We start from the raw sequence: 18,569 nt of genomic DNA on the forward strand, positions 1-18,569 counted from the left end.
TGGTGATTCATCTGAACAGAAAGCGAAGAAGCAGCAACACACTCACAACCGGATAAATGAAGATTCTACACCTGCTGCTGCTTCTCTCTTTAATCTTTTTAATTAAAGAATTTAAGTGACAGATCAGGGACAGAGCCCAACAGTCAAGTCAGCAAACCCCAGAAACAGAAGGGCAACGCTGACGCTAACAGCCACCCCCAGCTAAGCAGCGTGGATGCAATCCCTCGTGTAACGTGCCACCTGTCCTTTATTTAAAGCATCAGCTCTTATTGCAGTATCTGATACTACCCTGTAGGGTAGCAGGGACATGCTGCAAGGAAAGGCTATTATTTCTGATGCAGATGGGTGCTAAACACCCGAGACACACATCTTGGCTCCCAAAGGTGCTTCAGACAGCTCTGAAGCTCTCCCACTTACAGAGGCACCAAGAAGGAAGCCAGTTCTACCACTGTCACCTGTGAGCACATGGCCTGACCCAGCACAGGACAATGACAGCAGCTCTTACGTACACCAGGACAGAAATCATGTCAGATGCCAGAGCTCACTGCCAGGTTGAAGAGCTGGTGCCCAGCTGGCTGGCAAACCGACAGTGTACACCCGACCGATTTGGATATCATTACTTCCCCATGAAAAGGGAGACAAAAGCTAAACCAAAAGTACCAAACCCTAAATCCCTCTCAAGTAATTACTGCAAATTCATAATCCCTGGAATTATTCGGTTATCAGCCTGAGAGTCACTGGACTCAGACAATGTCAAGATTTAAGACAAGCGAGTCATTCACTGTACTAGTGTTACCCTGTGCAAATGCTCCTTGTATTCAGAGGGGCTAAGAAACAGGCACTGAAAAACGCTGCTTATGGTAAATTACTGTCATGGTCTCCTTCAGAGGACAAAGTGGGGAGGGAATGACAGACCTTCCTACAGCAGCAAATAGCCAGACAAGATTCTTTGTGTTTCTTATCAGCCGAGTGTCACCATATGCTAATTATTTCATTAAAAACAAGAAATCTATCCATTTCACTCCATTAATTTTGCTGAGGACAAGAACAGGAGCAGGACATGAGAAAGGCACACAAAAAGAATGGGATGAGGAAGGAGATCTAGCATTTCCCAGCAATTTTCTCATTAAAAAAAAAAAAAAAAAAAAGAGAGAGAGAACTGAATAGAAAGGCAGAAACAATTTTGTTTCATTTGTGTTACACCCACTTAGACTGTGAGACTCACTGCCACCACGTGAGGAGAGAAGCTACCAAACCCCTGAACAAAGTGCTGGAAACTCATAATAATGAGAACATTCGGTCACAGGGGGTAAGCAGGAAAAATTCAGCAATCTCCAAAGGGTAAGAAAATGTGAATGCCAGTCTTCAGCTATAGGACTGAGACAGCACTACCGTAGATTGTTATATTGCAGATGCACTATAGGATTTTTTGCACTTTTTAATCCTGGGTAGCTGTTATCAACCATTACTGAGGATGTTATTGGCTAGGGAAGTACTAGCTTGATCCAGCACAGAACCACCTCTGTTACAAAACAAACCTTGCTGCTCTGTCCTGAGCATTTAAACACCCATGCAGCTTGATCCAAAAAAGCATAGTCAGAAAAGACACGCAAAGCAGCTAAAAATACTTTCAGATAATCTGATGTGCATAAAACTCTTCACAAATTCCTCTCCTAGGTGGAATCAAGCCAAAACTCTTAGGAAAGACAAAGTTTTTTGTATTTACTTATACAAATGTGCAAGATGCACTACTTTAAGGCAGAAGTAGGATAAACAGAAAGGATCCAGATGAGACTATGACAGTTGTGGAAATATTCACATCTCTGAGCTGCACCACTGAGGGCAAAGAACGTTACCAGCCACTTTGGAGAGACAGAGGTACCTCTGCTGCAAGGATATTTCTCTTTTAAGTCTCTGAATCAACATTCGCTATCTGAAAAGAGACACATATTTTATGTGTACACAGAGGCAGGCATGCATAACACAGACTTCCCCCCCCCTCCCCTCCAGCTTTTAGGAGGGGGTGGGAGGGAAAGAAAAAACTAAAAATCAGTATTTCCACCATGTGAGCAGCCATGGAAAAACCGCAGAGGTCGCAGCGCAGTCCGTGACTGCCATCTCGTGACTGAAGGCAGGCGGTGACAGACCCCGGGGAAGGAACAAACAAGGGGTTTGGTGGAGCTGGAGAAGTCAGGATTTCCATAACCTCCAGTTTTCTTTACTGACATTTCCAAATTAAACAGTCAAAATGCAGGTGGGGGTAGGAGAGCAATATCCTTGACTCACTGACTCAGATGCAAACAGAGCAAAGCAGTAGGAAATTAAGCACAGTAGGGCTGTATAACCAATTATTTTATGTAACCAGCCTTAAGACCATCAGGAACTGAACACCAATTTGCTGGAATAACTCAGTGCTTAAGAAACCAGCAGGTTGTTTTTCCTCTAAGTTGTTGTGCTGACATTTTGGTGCCAGATGCCCAAGACTTACTTCCTTAAAAATTAACAAGCTTTTCCAAGCTATGGCCCTTGATGACTCCTCAACAAGAGGACATTATCCTCCCTGCTGAAGTCCAGTTTTAGCCTGGTACACAGAAATAGGTTTATCTATTGTTTTATTGTATCATCTTTCTATTTGTTTTTCATATACTGGCCACAAATCCATCCACAGATTTGTTCTTTTGTCACTAACAACTAGGAAGAAAAAGAGGATTCAGTTATGTTATAGAAATAAATTCCTAAGACAAAAAAATCATCAGCTTTCAAAACAAATCCAGAGCTGGATTACAAAAAAAGAAGAAAACTAACCCTCTGGAATTTCAGTAGTAGTAACAATAATAAGGAATGTCATTCTTGTTGTTGTGAAAAGGGTGCCAGTCTCTGTTGTGTTTTCTTATAACAATTAAACTATGCATTCACCTGATCCAAGACCTACAATCTCCTAAATCCAAACACGTGAACATCTCAAATGATAAAATTCTATTTTCTAAGATATGAAAATTAACATTATGTTTATCCCATTTACCATTTAAAAACTTGCCAGACTTGAAATTTGTTTGAAACTTTCTACAGTTAACTCAACAACAGGTTTAATATAGATATGCTTCCAGCTGTGAACTGACAAAGGAAAAACAGGAATTACAGAGGTCTCTGAAGCATGCAGTCAGGAGAGAAGAATGGCTTTCTAATGACCCTTCCCCACAGACGGGAGCAATACTGAATTGGTGACCACCAGAAAAAGAATTACACTGTAGTTAAAGCACAGGCCAGTAGCTGAAACTCAGATTAAGCTAATCCTTTCAAAAAGTGGTGTGGAGGTAGTGACAACACCAGCTGAGAGCACAATGTTAAAGAGGGCTTGGCATGTTTCAGCTGTCAGGCTCCTGAGGGACACTCAGCTTCAGCTTCTACAGTCACAAGTTTTGCTAATGTAGTTGGGAGAAAGTAAATCCAACTAGACTAAAACAGGGCCACACACTTCTGTCATCTCTCCCTCTTAGCAAGAGGGTCTGAAGTCACCTACCAGTTCTTTCTTGCATTCTATCATCAGCATGGTCTCGCCATTGGGGCACTGAGGAGAGAATCTGCTTGTAAATATCCTACACTGTTCTGCATTTGAAAACCACTTGGAAACTTTTGGTGCTAGTGTTATTGCTTACAGACAGATTGCTTTGCCTGTCACATACCTGCTTGCCAAACGGAGGTCCCCAAATCTACCTGAGGAGACTTCTGGGCACCAACAAACCCTAGGGCATCTTCTAAAAACTGCATCTTCTTGCTAAACTGCATCTCCAAGATGGGGATTGCTTCTGGCATTTTTGCTGACAAGAGCCGGTAAGAGGTGTCAGGCTTCCCAATAAATCTCTGTCGGACACTGATTTCATATGGTGTATGAACTCTGATATCATCGACATCCTTTGATTCAAATCTGTGAATGACCTGAGAATTGCAGTCACTGATTTCCAGGCCAGAAGCAAAGAGCGTGAGTTTTCCTGGCTTGACATTTGAGTCTGTTCTGTGGGTGATAATAACTGGAATTCTAATTAAGATTTCTTCCTGGTTCTTCGAATCGGAAACTGTGGCAGTTTCCTTTGGCTTGATTTCCAAAAGTGCTTTCCAGAGCTTGCTGCTAAACGACCACAAAGAAGGAGATTCGAGCTCAGTCAACAACCTAGGAGAGAACAAGACAGTGTTAGAAGAGTGAAAGCCAGTAGGAGGGTCATGCTACCCCCACCAGTTCAAAGCAAATTACCACAGACACAAAGATTTCCTAATACTGACTCCAGCCCTCTGATATTTAGCTCCTCAAACCTATTCACAGCTTAACAGGATCCATCCTCAAACCTATTCAGAGCTTAACAGGATCCACCCGTTCTAAAAAACAGCTTTTCTTCATTTGCTAACACGTTGGAAAGTGGTCCCAGAACATCACTGTTCTGATGTAAGAGATTCAACTTCCAACTAGATTTATTCAGGCCAATTTACACCCATATGTTCTTCAGCTAACACTGCCTTTTACCTCAATGCTTCTACACTTGGCCATCACCACCACTGCCTTTTTCTGCTACTTTATACCTCAGCCTCATAGTCGGATGCCACCCTCCGCTTTGCCCCCAATCCCAAATCCCCATTGCCAGTAAAACCACTATGAGCGCAAGATGGAGGCTGAAAAGCCCAGCAGCAACTGTCCAACTGTCATCCAGCATCTGCCTCTCCATCAGTGTTGGTGCAGATCCCGAAGGAGACAGGCCCCCTTGCTGGCAAACTGGTGCCTTAGCTTAAAGGTAACTGGTCTTAATTTATGGAGGAATTAAGGAACTGCTCCCAAAGACGACTGCTATATAGCCAGATATAACACAGGGAGTCAAGCCCTTTATTTCTAAGCAAGAAGTAAGATACACCTAACAGGTACCTAGGTCTATCAGCTGCAGGCAAGAAAGATGTAACACACTGTTAGGAGGAATCAATGACATGGAGGACACAATCCTTCTGTTGTATTTTCTAACAGCTTAGCCCTTTCCCCTTTTCTGGGGTCCTCTCCCAAGAAAGGATGATGACCACAGATCTCTTTGCATCTAAGCCTCACCACTATTTCCACACACACACAAAAAAAAAAAAAGGAATGAGAAGAACAGTAGTAGTTTCGGTTTTATTTTCCACATGCTATGCTGCCTGTTAGCATCCATCTCCAAGTCTAGAAAGGAGTTAAAGGCAGAGGTGCAGTCAACACCTATTACGCTCTGCTTCTCCCACTCTCTTCTCATCCCCTGCCCATCACCCAAACCCATCCTGCTATCCTGTATTTCAGGATGACTCAGCCTCAGTGGCTGGCAAGAGCTTTTGGGACAAACTATATCTCCCTGCACAGCCAACAGTAATTTCACATCCCACTCTCCCTTCCACTGTGCAACCAGCCACCTCCTCTCTCACCCACCAGCAGCCTCTGGTGCCCACCTCACCTGAGCCAAAGCAGCTCGCTCCCCGTTGCAGGGAGGCCCAGGAAGAGCAAATCAACCCTCTGATCAAACATCCACTGCTCAAACAACCCTGCCCAGTCCTCACTGGAAAACAGCAGCGTGCTGACTGCAAGCATCTCACAAACCTCACAGCATCTCAGCCTGCACATGACCAGCCTGATCAGGATATTTTAAATGGAAATTTCTCAGCCCACCCATCAGTCACTGAGCAGAACAGAAAAGTCATCTTTGGAGGCACCAATGGATCCTCAATTAACTATTGGAAGGGAAGAGGTTAAGTCTCAACCAACATAACAAAAGCTGTAAGAAGTTCAACCCAGATCAGAATTGGTTCCCCCCCTCCACCGCCTCAAATACCATACAGACTATCCAGAGATTAGGCATGTGCCACTGGCATGCTAGTTGTAGCAGATGCTTCTGAAGTTACAAAATTTTTTTGTATTTAGTGACTTAAATCCCAAAGATGCATGCCTTACCAAACCAAAATACAAAGAATTACTGCTTCATTGCTATTTTGGAGAGCCAGCTTGATTTAATTTGCTTTTAAGTTTACTTTAGAAAGGTACTGCCTGATAAAATATGCATCACAGCAGTGCTGCTCTCAAGATACTTTTTGTAATGATTTATTTTCCATGAGAGAATCAAAGTGTGCCTACAGAAGACTTTGCAATTTTAAGATCCTGTTTAATTTGGCTGCAGACAAAGTCTAATCTGAAGGAGGAAGTTCTAACTGAAGACACTTTGTTTACTAGCCATTAAAGTTCTGCACCAGCTTCAAAACAGACCTACTTAAAGAAATTCATCTGCTAGGAAAAGTAGAAAAAGCATATTGGGAGTCAACCACTGAATTCATGGGTAGCAGAGGCAGAATGAATTGTTCCAAGAATCCATTTTCAACAAAAGCAGGAACAGCAGATATTTCTGTAGATAGCATGCAACATGAGTAATGGTTCTGGAGCTCCCTGCTGCCCTCTGAAAATGCTATGACATGCCTTTAAAAAAAAGGGGGGAAAGAAAAAAAAAAAAACCAACAACAAAACCAAAACCCAACAGACAGACCAAAGGAGATGTAACAGAAAGTCCTACAATAACAGAATTTGACATGGCACAGTATCATAGATTTAGGGCTGAATTCTGAAACTATGAGGTTCAACTTAAGTTCAACACAGAGAACAACTGAAAAAGCCCTACGCTCCGCTAGCACACACCATCTTCTAAATTAAAAGCCACGCTCTAACCTACCTGCTGTAACTAAACAGGAACAAATGACCTGATCTCATTTCTAAGGAAGGCAAAGCACATTTTCTGTTCTCTTGGTGTACGGAAGAGTTACAAGGTACTTCAGGGCAACGACAGCTTACTTCTGTGTCTTAACCTATGAAAAGTCATTACATTCCTACTGCAATATGGGTTCGCTTCATCACATTCACTGTGAGAAAAGAATGTGCATACACTTACTGAAAAGCAGCTGCAATGTGACAAGTCTAAACCTCCGTTTACATTGTGGGGACTTATTCTGGATAGCTTTGAGCCTTAATTTTTTTACCACTTTATCCCTTCACCCGTCTCCTCCCCTCTTCCCCCAGGGACTGATATCCGGAGGCTGTGTGATGTCTGATTTACAGTCAAGATTTTTGTGCTGCACAGCCCTAACAAAGGCTCCAGCCAACCTCTCCAGTGTTCTATGGAGGAGTCACCCCTCTGTATCAACAAACTGTATGACCAGTCTGTATATACAAACGAAAATTTTCAACCACAGTACCTTGTCCTCTAGTAGTAATATATTAAAAAGGAACCAGCAAATCTGGCTTTCTGTTTATTTTTAGTCTTTGAACATCTGCTAGCACATCAGACTCAGCTCTGCTTATCTGCATGCGGGTCCACTGAAAGCAGCTGTATGTCCAGGCATACACAAGAACAGAATTTATAATCCAAAAAAGCCCACACATACAGGAAAGATAATCAAAGTTTTGAACGTATGAAAGTAGATAAACGGGCCTGGTTCTCTTTATGAAAGACACCACCACCAAACTGGTGTCACTCATATAACCTCGAATTCGCATACACAAAAGTTCGTTACCAAAGTTTCCTTTTGCACAAAATCTATACATGCAAAAAGGGTCTGCACAGTATTATCCACAAAGTTACTTCTCATTAAGTTTCTAAAGAAAGTAAAAGAGTCTTAATAGACATTAGCATATTTACCTATGTTAATAGTCTGAATTACCTAATGTGTAACAATCAAATGAGCTTCAATCACAGCCTTCACCATTCTGTACATTGGTTAAGGACATGAAGAAAGATGTCACTAGTTCAAGAGAAGACTTTGGGCAGGGGGAGAAAGCACCTTTATCAGGAAAAAAAAAACCAAAAAACAAACAACTGCACACACACAAACTATGCTAGGAAAGCAAGTGTTAGAACTCCTCAAAAAGCACAGTGCAATTAAAAGTTACGCTAATGGCTTCTGGGGTGCATTTTAGCTAGCCAGCAAGCTGGCCAAACTCTTCATACTGTAGATAAAACAGAATCTCAGCTAACATTTTGTCAATGCCTTGCTTTATTTTTCCATTTTCAAAATCAAAGCATCTAGCTTTTCAGATTCATGAAGACAAATAATACCTCCCAGTGCATCTTAACCCAAAACAAAACTCTCTTCCAAAAACAATGAGCAGGTATTTATTTTCCTACTCATTGTTTATTGCTACAGAACTTTAAAAGCTATTGCTGAAGCTTTCAGTTATCTTGGCTTTTCATTAAAGGGTATGGAGAATATCACCAGAATCACTGTGAAATCAACACTTTCTTTTAGACACAATATCCATCTAAAAACAGATGCTTCTTCCAAAAACAACTAGTTTGAACTTTATCGTGTTTGTTTCTTAATGCAGGTGTCAGAGCTTCTACGAAGACACTCATAGCTATATATCCTCAAACACTACGATACTAGTCTTAACTTTACTGTCTATTTTGGACTGCTATCGAACCCAACCTGCATTATCCAAAATAGCATAGAAAGACTCTCTTTGAATGTTAATCATTAAATAGTAAAGTCATAACATTCTGGTTAAGACACCAACTATTTACTATTCACATCAAATTCTGCAACAGCTTAAGTTAAGCAATATCTCAAATGTGTTCCAAATTTCTTATTACAGTTGCCTAAAGCCAGCACGTGGTGGCTAATTTTTTTGAATATACTGGCTTAAGTGCCTGACTGAGATTACTACAAATAGCCTAGTACTGTCTCTTCAGTTCTTGCACCACCACACTCTGCAGACAGAGCTCAGCAGTTCAGTGCTGCTCCACACTGCTCATTTTTTTCCTCAAAATGGATTTATTCCACCTACACCTAAAGGCAGGGAGTATGCTGTGTAAGGTTAAAAGCAGTGTGGTTTTATAGCACAAATACGGAAATACTATTTCTACAGTCATTTCCTTGACTACATCTGGACCACAGACTCAATCCTCACTGCTGTGTGTGGCTGGGAAGTAAGTTCTTGTGAAGGAATGGACAAATATAAAACCCTCAACTACACACACTGTGTGCAAAAAGCTGCCTCAAGAGCTAACTTTCATGCACAGAGAGTACAATCTACTTGAACTAATGATTAACTGGCAGCTGTCTCCTGATAACTCTGGGAAACCATCTCCAAGTCAGCAGCCTACCTGCCATATTCAACATTTCATTTGAAAAGAACTAGAACAGCAGAACTGTGGTTGTGTTTGCTGTGATACAGCAAAACAGGCTGGGCTAGGGCTCGCAACACTAATCAAAGTCATCTTCCAGTATTTCACACTTAGGCATATTCTAGGACATAAAATAAAAATGTGAATGTCATACCTTTTCCTTCAGTGGGAACATTAACTTGCATCTCTTTTGCCTAATTTGTTGCCTGTTCTCTCAAACCTTATAGGTTGTTAGTATTTTGGAGACCTCTACCACTTCTGCCAATTGTAGTTAAAACTCCTAAGGGCTTGATAAGTATTTGAAGAAAAGAGGATAGCTATATACACAAAGAACTTCACCAGGGTGAAAAAAATGTTACACAGAAGGGATGACAGAAGTACAGAAAAGTATTATAACAAGAACTAGATCCACAAAAGACCATAACAGGCTTAAACTTTCACTAAGTCAAAGTTTAGTTTCCTGAAGACCTGTGTGGATCCGCCCCATAAATTTCAGGCATGAATAATACAATCCCACAACCACTGCTTAGCTCAGAGGATGCTACAGTACTGTACCTGTCTGCTACATCCATATCCCCTTCGATCTTGTTGAGCCCTCTCATGATGTTATCAAACTGCTCGCCCTGGTAATGCAGCACTTTTGCTGTGTCCTCCAGTTGTTTCTGTGAGCCAGTCAATAACCCAATCAGTTCTTTTCCCTTTCTTGACTGCAAAGCTGCTGCTTCTGCTCCTGCACCTTGGCTTGACAGCAACTGCTCCCTCCAGAAGTGCTCAAGGATGTTGAAGACCACATTCCTGTTGGGTTGCAGAGAACCGAACCAGTGCTTGGTGTTCTTTTCTAAGATGGTAAGGGAGCTGAAGATTAAATTTGAAGATTCCTTCTTGATCTCATCGATACTAGAAAGATGGAAGTTGACCAAAAGCTCCCCAGTCTTGTCAGCTGTAAATTTGATTGCAACAGGAGTCAGTGTGAGTCTGCCAGAGACCCATTGTTTGCTGGTGTCCAAGTAGTAAGAACAAGGCCAACTATGGATACGTATGTCTTCGTTCATCAGCTCGTCTTTCAGATCCTCTTCAAGACCAACACCCCCAAAGCCAGGAGAAACTAGAATAGAAGAGCAAGAAAAAAAGCAAGAATCCTTAGCAGCATATAAAAGCTGATCTTAAAACACACTCATAAATAATTATCCCATCCCCCGCTGGTTTCCAATACTTTCACTGTAACCTTTTAGGTCCATATCCAAGATAGATTTGGAAATAGCTGCAGATGGCTTACAAAAATTGGTAACCATTTCCAATCACAAAATTTGGTAACCATTTCCAATCACCCAAATATTTCCTTCAGAATAGTTCACCCTTTCTGAACAAGACTGTCAATATTATCACCCACGCCATAACAGCACTGCCTCTCCTTTTATAATGTTCTCACGGTGTTTCAGCACAGGATCTACAACAGCAGAAACTTCAAATGACTACTGCATTAATGCCCTGGATTTAATAACTGCTATGCTTTTTTGGACAGGGGAGATACTTTATAATTAGATTAGTCTATATGTTCATATTTTTGGGTGGAGGGGAACCTAGCAAAAAAATAGAGTATCAAAAAACTTTTCTGAGTCTTCCACAGACCCTTTTTTACTGGAAAGCGATCATGTAAAATACTTTCCATTCCCCACCACATCATCAGAAACAGCTCCCCACAGACCAACAGATATTGAAGAAAATCCAGAATATACCAAAACGCACGCTCATCAATAGATATCTACAACAATCACAATAAATAACTGGTCTTTCACCTTCCAATCTGATACCTCGACATCCAGGTATGTTAAGAACACACACTGAGTGTCTATCCAACACATGGAATCATAGACTAGTTTGGGTTGGAAGGGACCTTAAAGACCCCCCAGTCCCACCCCTGCCACGCGCAGGGCCCCCTTCCTCCAGCCCCGGTGGCTCCCAGCCCCGTCCAGCCTGGCCTTGGGCACTGCCAGGGCTGGGGCACCCACAGCTGCTCTGGGCAGCCCGTGCCGGCGCCTCGCCGCCCTCACAGGGAAGGATTTCTCCCTCAGCTCTGATCTCCATCTGCCCTCTCTCAGCGCAAAGCCGTTCCCCCTTGTCCTGGCGCTGCAGGCCCTTGGGAAAAGCCCCTCCCCAGCTTCCTCGCCGGCCCCTTTGGGTGCTGGAAGGTGCTCCAGGGTCTCCAGGAGCCTTCCCTTCTCCGGGCTGAACAGCCCCAGCGCTCCCAGCCCGGCTGCGCAGCAGAGGGGCTCCAGCCCTCTGGCCATCTCCGTGGCCTCCTCTGGCCCCGCTCCAACAGGTCCGTGCCCTCCTTATGCTGGGGGCCCCGGAGCTGGAGGCGGCGCTGCAGGGGGGTCTCAGCAGAGCGGGGCAGAGGGGCAGAGCCCCCTCCCTCGCCCCGCCGGCCACGCTGCTGGGGATGCAGCCCAGGGCACAGGGGGCTTTCTGGGCTGCGAGCGCACATGGCCGGGTCGCGTCCAGCTTCTCGCCCACCAGCACCCCCAGTCCCTCTCCTCAGGGCTGCTCCCAACCCATTCTCTGCCCAGCCAGTGTTGATACTGGGGGTTGCCCCAACCCACATGCAGGACCTTGCACTTGGCCTTGCTGAACTTCATGAGGTTCACACAGGCCCACCTCTCCAGCCTGTCTGCATGGCATCCCTTCCCTCCAGAGCACCGACTGTGCCACACAAATTGGTGTCATCAGCAAACCTGCTGAGGGTGTGCTCGATCCGACTGACCACGACACCGACAAAGATGTTAAACATCATTGGTCCCAGTATGGACCCCTGAGGAACGTCACTCCTCACTGGTCTCCACTTGGACATAGAGTCATTGACTGCAACTCTGAGTGTGACCACTCAGCCAGTTCCTTATCCACCGAGTGATCCATTCGTCAAATCCATGTACTCAAGAATCATGAAGCCAAAATCACAAAACTCAAGCACATACCAGAACTTCTGGTAGAACATCACAGGCAAAATAAATGCTCCAAACCTGTAGCATTTGTTCTTTGAAAGATTTATTATTACTCAGTTACTATCACAGAGGTTTGGAAATAGAAGTTTGGGAAGAACTGGAAACAACTTAGCAGTGTTGCTGGGAAAACCCTGACTGACCCAAGTGGAAGTTAAGATGAAAAACATGCCACATTGGTATTGGAAGATATGTTGCTGGCCCAGTATGCACAGCAGCTCCACACATGACAGTGGAACAAGCAGCAGCAGAACCAGCAGAGCTTAAGAGAGCCGGCAGAACTGACTCTGTTCACTCACCACGAAGGGACACAGTGTCCAGGGCTATGATGATTTCATTGCACCTCTCTGACAGGCCATGTTTTCCTGGGAGCCCGTGATGCTATTTGATGACATAATACTAATCCTATAAAACTTGCTCACTGGTATCTGGAATCCTGACAAGAAAACAGAGCGCTGTCATATGCCTCAGGCCTGACTTGCTTACACCAAAACAAGGACAAATTTGGAACTGTAAATTAAATGTATCTCAAGTGGCACCTCTCCACGCTTCTGAAGAGGCTTCTTGAACCCAAGGGTCAGACTGTTTCCTGTAACATCTCCTTCGCAACACTAGTTCTCAGCACAAACACTGAAGACTAATTACGTTCTGCAACTACTTTGTGAACATCCATTATGTAATGGTGATTTAATTACTCACATATTCATTATCTTCTCAAAGCCTTTCATGTATCATAGCGTAATTTATAGATTAGTACCATAACATTATCTCAAGGTCTTCTGCTACTTGTATGGTGCAACAAATGCAGAGTTAGATCTCCACTACAGAATCCCCAATTAGGCTGACACTGAGACTAATTACACTTTTTGACTTCAGTATGATTCTGTTCCCCTTAAGGAAATGTCTAGGAATCCTAATGAAATAAAAAAAAAAGGTAGTAGTCCTTCTTCAGGTACCACTGATGTAAATTCCTATAGCACATATTGAAGACCTTCTAGCATGTTCAGGCTGCTGCATCATTAATATCCGTTAATTAAAGTGCTCTGAGTCCAGTTCCAATTACATCTTTTATTAAATATTCAAAACTTCAGCATTATCAAGATAAAGACTACTCATGTTATGTCGTATTCCACAAAAATCTTTACTTTGGTCTTCATACCTTATTTCCATGGCATTATGAATTTTAGTGATGCAAATGGAAAAATAAGCCGTAAGCTTACAAAGCTGCTGGAGTTTAAAGTGAAAATTCTTAATCTGTTTTGGCCTAATAAAACTGCAATCCTAGAGAGACAACTTCACACTGTACTATGAGCCAAAAAGAGGGGAGAAAAGCCCACAGAAATCTGATTTAAATTATTAGCTACAGTCCTCAAAACAATGACAAGTTCTACAAACAGTGTTTCTTTCTCAATTGTTTGCTACATAATTTCATAATTTGGAGAAAAGCTAAAAGCTCTGGCCTCAATTCCTCCATCTAGAAAAAGAAGGTAGTTCCTCTAACACAGCAAGGTTAGATCAGACAGATCTGATGGAAATAATTGTTTGGTTTTTCTTCCCAGCCTGACTGGGCTTTGTGTGTAGCCAATTATTGTAATTTCTATTAAAAGTTTATTTTCTTTCTGTCACAGGGAAAAGAAAAGCAGTTTTTAACTGTCAGTGAAATGTGACTGCAAAAAAACAATCAGCAGAACAGGGGCTTTTACCAGCTACTTTAAGTGGATAATGTTTCTAATGTGGATAAACACCCATGTGCCCTTAATGGTAACTTTTTGTCACTGTAACTGACAACTACTTCCATTTAAACAACAACATAAATTACATCAGTGCTGAAATAAAGGACAGTTGAAACTAAATCAAGTTATAGCTTTATCAATCAAGATTTACAAATTACAAATCAAAACTAAGTTTAACTGTTTGACACTGCCTAGATATGAAGTAAATACAATAGCATAGCAAGCAGATGATAAACAAAACTAAACATCCCATATTACACCCTCAAGCTTCTCATAGGGTGAACATACTGTGGACACAAATGACATTTACTGAAAAAGCTCCCATCAGAGCCAGGGGGAAAAAAAAAAAAAAAAAATGAATCAGCAGTCTCCCAATTTATCAAAACATTATGTCACATTCAGACCCCAGCCCATACAAAGTATCTGACATCCCCTTCCCCAACCTTTGAAACTCTTTGGTACTTACACTACTTTCTAAAAAATCTCATAAATATCAGCATGCTGCTCACAACAAGCTGTTGTTGTTATTTTATAAGTAATGTATCTCAATATTGATGAAACCTAAACACTGAAAGATTATACACCTAGCAGAAGATCACAAGGGAAACCTGGAACCAAGTGCAGGTTTCTCAACACCCACTACTGGGACAGGCACTGCAGAACATAACGTCATCTGAAAAACAACTCCTAGACCTCACTAACAGCAACAGCTACCTTCAACCAGGCACAACCATACTAGGGAGGCAAGAGGAAATTGTAAGCAAGAAAATAAGCCTTAAATTTTTGTATAATCTCAGCCTAGGGCACATTTTGACATGCTAAGTTCCACAAACTCTATATAACCACCACCTGCTCCCCCTATCAAGATAGCATTTCTCTCTCATGCATGCTCTCTACCATTAAGGCTGTGAAAATATTAACAGCTGATGCAGTCTCACAATTGTGCCATAAAAAAAAAGTCCTCCTAAACCCTAACTCAAGCTCCTTACCTCTATCTGTAGATGTAGAGCTCTTAGGCAGTCTTTCGGGGGCTGCTGCCTTTACAGAGCTGTCCATCCGTAGGCAGAATTTTTTTCCTGAGTTTTTGTTTCTCTTCAAAGTCCAAAAGAGCAGGTAAAAAAAGCTGAAGCTAAAGCTAAAATCCTACTATGCCTGTTACCAAAAGGAAAAACAATAGAGAATGTATCTTTAAGCCTGGATCTAAGAGTAAAGCAAGTCCTCTCAGTCTGGGAGAAGAAACGAAGCTGTCACTTGACCTGTGTATATATAAGTGTACACGCCTTGGGTCTTATGACCTTTGACTCACCTGAGCACTTCAAGGCTTTGCCTGATAGTCAGCTCCTTTCTGTGCCCGAGGCCAGAACTTCCAAGCAAAAACCTATTTGGCAATTAAATCCATTCATTGTACCAGCACGCTTTTCTCCAATGTAAAGATGTTTTCATCAGCATCAGACCTCCACGACATTTTTTTTTTTCTTCTCTCTCACAGAGAAGAAATGTAAACCAGAAAAACAGATGTACATAAGGATAACCAAGACTGGTTTTATTCAACAATGAAAACAGTCATCAGTGGCACAGGACATAGCTACTATTTATGAACATTCAACAGCATACATTATTTAACACAAGACTTCAAAGCGTTGGATTTAAACACGAGTGATTTTACCAGTCTTAAACAAAAGAAGAAACGATCGCAATCATGTGAAGTTAGCTGGAAAAAAGCATTAAATGTGTATTTCACCTATGACATACATTGTGTCATATACTTCTCTAATGCATATTAACCTGTGATTATGGTTTCGGAGCAGCTAAAAACCATCATCCTATTACTTTTGCAACTCTACTGTCTTTGAGTTAATATTAAAGGAACTTCTTTGTCTCATCTACGGGCAGCACTTTGCCTTTTATACAACAGAATCTTGACTCTGGTTCTCTCTCGTTAGCTTATACAGCACCTACATGGAGAACACCTCCTCATGTGAAACAAAAAGCAACATTAAATATACCAACTTCATCTGTGATGTAGACAGTGAACTTGACACTAAGGATCAAACAGCTCCACTACGGTCTTTCAAAATGGAAGGATTTCCACCACCCCCAATATTTCCTAAAGTTTTGACAATCACATTTCAGAAAAGCTGAGGTAAAGGCCTTCTGCCGCTTACACAGCTTATTTCCTACAAGGAACTATTACTCAAAATTCAGGATCTCTCTCCTCCTGCCATGACTGTTTTGACCCCACCAATTGGAAGTTCAGCATTATGCCACTCCCATTCTATTCCTCCTAAAACATGGCTAGAAGTTCCCTGTATAACAAGACATGGAATATTCATCGTTCTGTAAAACACACTGAAAAAAACTTACCTGCAATAAAACATATCATTCCAGTACTTCCACCCAGAAAAAAAACAAACAAACCCAAAACAAACAAACAAACAAACAAAAGACAATAAACAGATGCAAGTCAGTCCTTTAAGATACCATGAAAAGGACTAGGTTGGCAGGGAAAAAAAACAAAAACCAAAAAACCCTCGAAACCTAATCACTTTCAATTACTTTTCAATCAAGTCAGGGATAGGTTTATAAACTTGAGAGGATTACAGTACTTCAACCCCTTCTCTGTATGTGGTGGAAGAGGACACTTGAATAATTTCACAATAAATTTCTTCATTTTTGTAAAGAAACACACATTTGTCTACAGACCAGAAGACACACGCAGTCTCTCCCAACACAGGCTCCGCAACATCAAAACTTTATCCACACCGCGTAAATCACCTCTTTTCCTTATCAAACAGTTTGTCTTTTTGACACATCTGCCCCCCAAACCGAGTGCAGTACTATACAGAGCTACACACAGCAGCACAGACCAGAACGAGGATTAGCCGCAAAGCGATGTGGATTGTATTTCCGGCAGCATCACCACATAGTATGCATTCTTTAGCTAACACATAACCCTGTCCCTGCTTCTATAAAAAGAAGGTGACTCACCTTCTCTTGTGAAGTGCTTTGAGATCATTCAATGCAATGTAAGCATTACTAACTACCCCAGGTGCAAGGGGATGCTACATAACACTGGGAGGCAGTGCTGTAAACTCATAAGCAGAACACTGTCCCTTTGCAATGTGTCTAACTCAGAGCCTTCAAAACTTAGTCACAGGTTCCTCCCATCTGCCCTTGGTAATCATCTCCAGAACATTTCTGCACATGTTTCTAACATGTTGGTGTGTGTTTACTTTTTCTCCTCCTTTACAGCTGAGGTTTCCACAGGGTCATTTCTAAAGCTACCATCTGGCAAATTATGCGTTTAACACTCCTGTGAGCTCAACATAATAAATAAAAAACCAGCCCTCATAATAAAATGTTTATAAGGCTTATCAGGTGACTCTCCCCTCTTTTTTAAGTAAAGCTCTAAGATGCAGTTCCACCAGGTTTCTAATTCTACGATGCTCCAAAGGACACTACATGACATGAAGTTTTCAGGGTTGACCCTCCAACAGGTGCAGCAGGCAAAGACACACAGCACCTCTCTACTACAGCACACAGAAATTCAGCTCCCCTCTCCTCAAAAGGCCAACAGATGCCCACTAAAGAATGGCTCTAGACTGAGGGGCTTCTCCACATCAACATGTTTCCATCCTTCTATGGAAAAAAAAATTCTGATTCCACTTCATTTCTGATACAAAGCTACCAAAGTCCCACCAACCTCTCCCAAACACACTTCAGTATGGGGTTGCCTCCATTCCCATCCTTTAACCCACACTAGCTCCTACAGCGCCCAGGTTAAACTTCACCAGCCTTCCTTTCAGCCTTAACCCTGTCTCAACCTCTGTAACGCAAAACACAGACACATCTGCACTTTCCAAACTTTGCCCCCCTGCCTTTCAAGGCTGCCCTGCCCCACTTCAGGGGTGAACCCTCCTCTGCCCTCCTTCTTTCCTCCCACAACTCGCTCCCTTCTCCTTCCCCAATGCCATCCCCCAGATGCACTGTCTCCTCACCCCAAGCTAAAGTTTCCCCCTCCCTAAAACGTTCCATCATTTTCTCTTCCTTCTTCTGAGCACAAAGGCAGACTTCCTCCTCCTCACCCCAAACTCAACACAGTCACAAGTTACACCAGATCCTTCCTCAGTCTCTGTCCTTTTCCCAGTACGAGGGGAGGTGCTTCCCTAGGCCTGCTCGGGACAGCCGCAGGTCAGTCACCGAAACACTCTTCTCTCCTTCACTGCTAGGCCCGGCTGCACCACAACCGGCATCCCCCTCTCTGCCACAGCTCTGGGGCAAACCCCCACAGCTTCCCCCAGGCCAGACCCCTCCCTCCTCACTGCGGTCTCTCCTTCTCCTGGCTACAAACCCAAAACCGCCCTCCGCCCCAAGCCAGACCCCCCTCCCTCCCAGAGGCCGATCCCCAACCTCTCCCTCTTCATCCTCCTCTCAAGCTCAGGCCCAACCGCCCTTCCCGACCCAGATACCACCAACCTTTCCCCCAGTCTCGGCCACACACACCCCCTCCCCCGATCCCCCCCTTTCCTCCAGCCCGCCCCCTTCGCGCCCCGGCCTCACACCCACCTCCCGCAGCGCAGCCAGCCCAGCGGCCACCCCCACACCGCCGCTCTGCGCCTGCGCCCGCCGCCCGCTGCTGCTGGCTGAGCCGCGCTTTGTGCTCTCCCCTTCTCACT

General features: G+C 43.1%; 1 protein-coding gene across 6 annotated transcripts in view; it reads right to left on the bottom strand.

Moving 5' to 3' along the window:
- Positions 1 to 18,569, bottom strand: part of SNAP47 (synaptosome associated protein 47) — a 79,741-nt gene extending 61,172 nt beyond the window's left edge. For 2 of the 6 annotated variants that reach the window (XM_055803753.1, XM_013299731.3), the window contains exons 1-2: positions 9,720 to 10,269; positions 3,684 to 4,168 (exon numbers count right to left, since the gene is read on the bottom strand). In XM_055803753.1, coding sequence (XP_055659728.1) covers positions 3,684 to 4,168; positions 9,720 to 10,216 — 982 coding nt within the window. In that variant the 5' untranslated portion in view covers positions 10,217 to 10,269. Of the gene's footprint in view, positions 1 to 3,683; positions 4,169 to 9,719; positions 10,270 to 12,459; positions 15,159 to 15,199; positions 18,230 to 18,459 lie in introns of those variants that run through there. The other 4 variants (XM_055803754.1, XM_013299727.3, XM_005229549.4 and 1 more) reach the window with 4 other exon arrangements.

Source organism: Falco peregrinus, chromosome 5 (genome assembly GCF_023634155.1).
Source record: "Falco peregrinus isolate bFalPer1 chromosome 5, bFalPer1.pri, whole genome shotgun sequence".
Classification (NCBI taxonomy): domain Eukaryota; kingdom Metazoa; phylum Chordata; class Aves; order Falconiformes; family Falconidae; genus Falco; species Falco peregrinus.